This window comes from Lathyrus oleraceus, chromosome 4 (assembly GCF_024323335.1).
Source record: "Lathyrus oleraceus cultivar Zhongwan6 chromosome 4, CAAS_Psat_ZW6_1.0, whole genome shotgun sequence".
Lineage (NCBI taxonomy): Eukaryota > Viridiplantae > Streptophyta > Magnoliopsida > Fabales > Fabaceae > Lathyrus > Lathyrus oleraceus.
In genome coordinates this window covers 451,557,010-451,562,774 of record NC_066582.1, presented here as the reverse complement: position 1 = coordinate 451,562,774, position 5,765 = coordinate 451,557,010, and the positions used below count along the sequence as shown (strand labels likewise).

At 32.3% G+C, this 5,765-nt stretch overlaps 1 protein-coding gene across 1 annotated transcript; it reads right to left on the bottom strand.

Moving 5' to 3' along the window:
- Positions 1-2,290: 2,290 nt before the first annotated feature.
- Positions 2,291-4,830, bottom strand: LOC127076059 (protein trichome birefringence-like 25). The gene is made up of 3 exons (XM_051017608.1): positions 4,421-4,830; positions 4,054-4,337; positions 2,291-3,308 (listed from the first exon to the last, which is right to left on the bottom strand). The coding sequence occupies exons 1-3, from the start codon at positions 4,689-4,691 to the stop codon at positions 2,529-2,531; spliced, it is 1,335 nt and encodes a 444-aa protein (XP_050873565.1). The 5' UTR covers positions 4,692-4,830; the 3' UTR covers positions 2,291-2,528.
- Positions 4,831-5,765: the final 935 nt, after the last annotated feature.

Sequence of the window (5,765 nt, the reverse complement as noted above, 5' to 3'; positions counted from 1 at the left end):
ATGTGAAATTTCAACACAGGGATTTTTTTTTTAAAAAATAACACACTTTTTAAGTTAATTATCAATATAATTATTTTTCAAACAAACAAAAATTATTCGTGTAAAGCAGTCGCCATATCAAATGGCGCATGTATTTGATAGTTGCATTAAGGCGTCATGCCTAGTGGCTATTGTATGCACCTCAAGCTAATGCAATTAGAGCATGCATTATGCTATTAAAAGCATGCACCATTGCAAGTGGCGCATGAGCATTGCACAAAAAAAGACTATGTCGGAGTCATTTAAAAAGTATCACATGAAATTATCAGCTGATTATAGGGTTGATCGAACTAATGTGACGAAGTATAAAATCTATTGTCGTAATGAGCTTTGCATGTTCCCGTTGTCAACATCTTATCAAACGAGGAGTGATTCTTGGGAGATAGGTTCTATGGATTCAGTTCACACTTGCATAATCATCCATCAATTCTCCATTAATATGCGATGAAATTTTGTCTGTCGTTAGCGACAATTCATTATTAAAAATGAGTACAATAATCTCACATATCGTCACACAATACAATTATACTTCATCATACAAAGCATAATCGCATAATGCATACGCCTATTGCATTGCCTTGAGATGTATGCAGTAGCCACTAGATATGACACATTAATGCAACTAACAAATACATGCGCTATAACTTATTTTATTTAAAAAAAATTAATATTGATAATTAATTTGAAAAATATATTATTTTGGTATTATTTTTTAAAAATAGTGGTTATTTTAAAAAAATTCTGAAAAGAAAAAAAAAATGTAATAAGCTGTAAAAAAAATTGCCCAAATATATATATATATATATATGACCCAGAGGGGTGGATCTGTTAAACAATATGGTGTAGAAAGCAACACCCGAACTCAATTTCATTTGGTAAAAAGAGCGAATCAGAGGGAAAGTAAGAAGAAGAAAAAGATGATCTATCGGAAGTGGAGTATCCTTACAGCTCCGGCGGCTATCCTCGGTGGCGTAATAGCTACCGTCGCCGTCGCTAACTTCATCTGTGTCAAAAATGTAATTTCCTTTCTCTCTGTTCTTTCTGACCACTTTTGCGCTGTTAATTTTCTCCGTTTTATATTTGTTGAAAAGGATTGGTTTTTGTGGATTTAAATTCTAGGGATCTAATCAATTTTATTCGGGGTGGTGAGGGTTTTCATTTTGTTATCTGCCATTGATTCATGAAAAGGATTGGTTTTTATAGGAAGATTATACCAAAGAATTGTGTTTGATTTGATTCTTCATTTTATTTTGTTCAATTCTACCGTTTTCTTTTGAATGTTTTGTCTAGCTTAGTTAGGAACATTCAATACAAGGACTTGAATTCAAATTTCTGCATTTCTTCACACACCATTGGAGGTGATTGGGCCCCTACCCTAGATATAGCATGTGTGTTCTGTGGTAACTGGTGAGGGTTCTTACATTTGCGATTTGCAATGTCCCGTTGAACCACCGACTATCGGTCGCCGGTATGATTGAGATAGGTGAAACTCAAATTTAAAGAAGTCGGGTTTGGAGAATTAAGTTAGGTCAAATCCAAACATTAAAAAGTTGGTTTTGTAGGATAGGTTTCGGCACAATCTGAATTTAAGAAGTGTTGTGTTGTGTTGGTATCTGAATCTTTTATCAGTTGGAACTTTATTAGTTTTCGACAATATTGTTACGTGATTGAAATTAACTTCTTCGATTGTACTTTCCAGGATCCATTCACTAAACCAGAGGAGAAGAAATTTGGAAATCAACCTGCAACCAAGTAGTAGAAAAGATGTCACAGTGGTTTGTTTTTTAATGTAATCTAAACATTGATTTATGAACCCTGTATACAATTTTGCAAATCATGCTCTCTTAGTTAATAAATTCTCAGGTGTCCGACAAATGAAGTTTGGACCCTAGTTTAGAACAAACCTACAAAAGTTTTAGAGAAATCATTCATATTTCAGAGAGATCCATATTTGTTCTTTTGTACAACAATGTAGAACGGAAATGTTTAATAATCTTCCATTTCGTTCTTTTCTGCTAAAAACTTGCCTTGCCTTGCCTTTTATTTATGCCTAAGCTCTCACCTTTCTATACTAAATGATTGTTTCGATTAACTGTTATATCTTGAAGAGATTGCTTATAAAAATCAAATACTTGCAAGATTGATGTTTATATCTTGCATATATGATGAACTTAGCTTCAAGCAAAAGACGTCCAAAACAGAAATGCTTAACATCGTTTTGGATAACATCTTTTGTTTCTTAACTTTCGGATAAAATAAAATAGGCATATATTCATTACAAAAATTATGGTGAAAATGACATGAACTGAGTTTTTTCATGACTGCCAAGGTTTACAAATTCTGCACCAAACTGATTAGGTGTCACTTGTCTTCTGCATATTTTGATTATCCTATACAGTTTCATGTACACAATGGATCCTGAATTTCAAATGATCATTGTTGTAACCAGCTTCAAATTTCAAACCTAGGTGATTGATTAGGCAACATTATCAACCATTTACTAGCATTTCCATCACTATATCATTCCACGAGTCAATTGGTCCTGGTAAACACCAATGTAAACAATCATTCTGAACTTTACCATTCTTATCTTTCGCAAATGGCTGAAACTGTCGATAAGGTCCTGGATGTCCATCTGGTCTCAACAAAGAAAGAAAAGTTGTGTCCAAAAGTTTCAATTTCACACCATTCTCAGATCCAACTGATGTAATAGCCTTCTCAAACTCTTCACCTTCAACACCTCTCATTATAGAATCTACATCTACCATACTAATATCACCCGCTTTAAAAGGCACAGTTCTATTACAATACCCTCCACTAAACCATTCACCGTTCTCAAAGTGATCTGGTGTTGTAGTTCTAAACAAAACAGTTGCATTATGGCTAGAATCTTTGGTGAAGAAGTTGAAAACAAGTCGAAGCGCTTTTCGATATGCGTAGTCGAATCCTAGATCGGTCAAATTCTTTCCGGGGCAGTAATGACAACCGGCCACCGTGTTGTTTTCATGATATACTGCAGATTTGAGAAACCATTTTCCACCACCAATTACAACATAATCAAAAGTGTTGAATTGTTCAGTCCATTGGCTGTCAAGAGTATCAAGATAAAGCTGAACCATTGAAGATGAAACTCCATTCATGTCTTCATAAATAGCTGCTTTGACAAGAAAAGGTGTCCATATTACTGATAGTGTGAAGTTATGAGATGGAAATTTCCATATCTTTGATCTATATTCTTTGTCATGGTAAACCTCAACAGCTTGTTCCACCTGTGTCAGAGTGAAATCATTGGAATTTGATTTAATACACATTTTGTAGGACCAATCCTTGAGACAATACATGATGCAACAAATAGATAAAGTGATAAATCATGTATTTGTGGGGGACAAAGGTGATGAAAGTAAAGAATATAGACAAACCAAAACTTGCAAGACACAACTGAAACAGTACACAATATTTAATGTATTGTTTTCAGTTGATTAAAAAAGTAGTAGTACTAGTTTAGTGAAGAACACAAGTTGGTAAACATACAAGTTTTTACATTAATTTTCACAAAGCTTATGTTTTTTCTGGTTGAAAGTCATCATACCTTATTCAATGTAGGTAAACCATTTTGGAAAAGACTGTGGACCAACTATATGTCACTACTTATTAGCACCAGCTGTATTCCAGAATCAACAGCTCTTTATTGACAAGGACAAGGATTTTACCTTAGTATTTGTAAATTTTAGTAATTTCAAAATAACAATTGCATGATTGAAGCATTTCATTCTGTTTACATCATTAAATCACAATTGTAATTACAATCACTGTATCAAGATTTTCAAATGCCATCACAACAGCATCACAACCGCAACTGAGACATCCTAAAATATTTGTCACAGTTAAACCGTGTTTAAATAGAGTCTACAATCATTTTGTCATGGTTGAATCTTATGAGGAATATAGCGCAATGGAAAGGACTAGAATATGAAGTTACAAATTGCATATAGCAGACAAGAAAGTTAACAATACCTGTGAAAGAATACAAAGTAGGGACTGAACATGGTTGCGTGAGATAGAATCACCAATAAAAGCCATTGCTTTATTCCTCATTCGATTAAGAAACTTGTTTGCGTTAAACTTCGGCAATTCACACTCTTTCGGGTTCCATCTCCAATAAAGATACCCTAAATCAGGTTTTCCATTTCTCATACAATTCTGATGAGGCTCAATCACACGACAGCTCTCATTTGTGTACATTGGTTCAGCTAGATCAGAAACCCAATCTCCCACAAACAGATTACATTTTCCCGAACCTAAACATTTGCATAAAACAAACACAACCTTAAACAAACAATTTACTCACAAAAAAGCAAACTAAAAATAAAAAGTTTGTTACCATTGAGAGAGGTTTGATTCTGATTGTTGAGATGAAATGCATCAGATGGTTCTGGTGCCTTAAGAGGAGATGAAACAACAGGGGACACTGTTTGAGGTTGTGGTTTTTGAAACTGTACAAATGAGGATAAACTGAATGAATCCCAGAAGAGAAGACGAAAAGCAAGAGCTAGAAAGAAAAACGATGCGGCAAATTTTACACAGACAAGGTTGTGATTTTGCAGTGAAAATAGGCTTAGATTTTTTTCAGAGGTTTCTCTGTTCTTGGCCATTTTGCAACAACAAGAGAATGTTAGAGAGATTTAACAACTAGAAAACAGAGGGGGTTGTTGTAAATAACTAGGTTTTATGATAAAGAAACTTGTTTTGTTCATTGTGCTGATGTAAACACTCACTCGGTTTCATACAAAGGAAAAAGTGTTCTGTATCGTATTTATCACAAAAAAAAATAGTGAAAAAAATTGTATATTCTTTTTAAATTTAAGAAAAAAAATATTTTTAAATATTCTAATTTAAATATATTAATTTTTTATTTTTATTACTTTTATTTTAAAAAAATTATTAAGAAAAAAATAATAATCTATTTATTAAATATATTTATGCAGATTTTTTCGACCAAATCGTGATGATTCTTTCATTGGTTGAGATTTGAGAGCTTTAAGAAAAAAATGATTACTTTGTCTTGATCAAAGAGTTGTTTTTTTTTTTCTAAGAAAATCAGAAGTATGGTATTATACTAAATATGATTTGAAAATGTGTCTATAATTGGTGAGAATTTACATCGTATAAATTGGATTTTGTATTATTGGGTTGGATTAGCTCTGAATTCAACTACTATCAAGTCACATTCAAAATGTTGGTGGTAGGCATGAATGAAAGAAGGTGTTAAAGAGACCAGCAATAAATAAAATAGGACAAACAATGTAATGTAGTAAAAAAAATTAATTATATTTTAGATGTTTAAATCAACCAAAATTTTAGAATAGAAATAAACAAATTAAAAACAATGATTATTAAAATATTTGATAAAAGATTGGAAGAATCAGAAACATTCATTATCCTAGAGCACATATTTGAATTCATAATTCCTTTTACTATTTATTTGGTAGGTATAAGTTTTACTCCTATACTCTTTAAAATTAGAAACAAAAATAAATGGAGTATAGAAATTTATTCGTGTGCAATAGATAAAATTAAAAGTATATTCATAATCATTAGGTAGGTTCAACATTGCTTTTGTTTATTTAGGTTAAACAAGCTTCATCACTTTCGTTGAGTAACATCAAAGGCATATATATATTTACGTGTCGATTGTGCATTTGATTAATGAATGTAACACCATTATC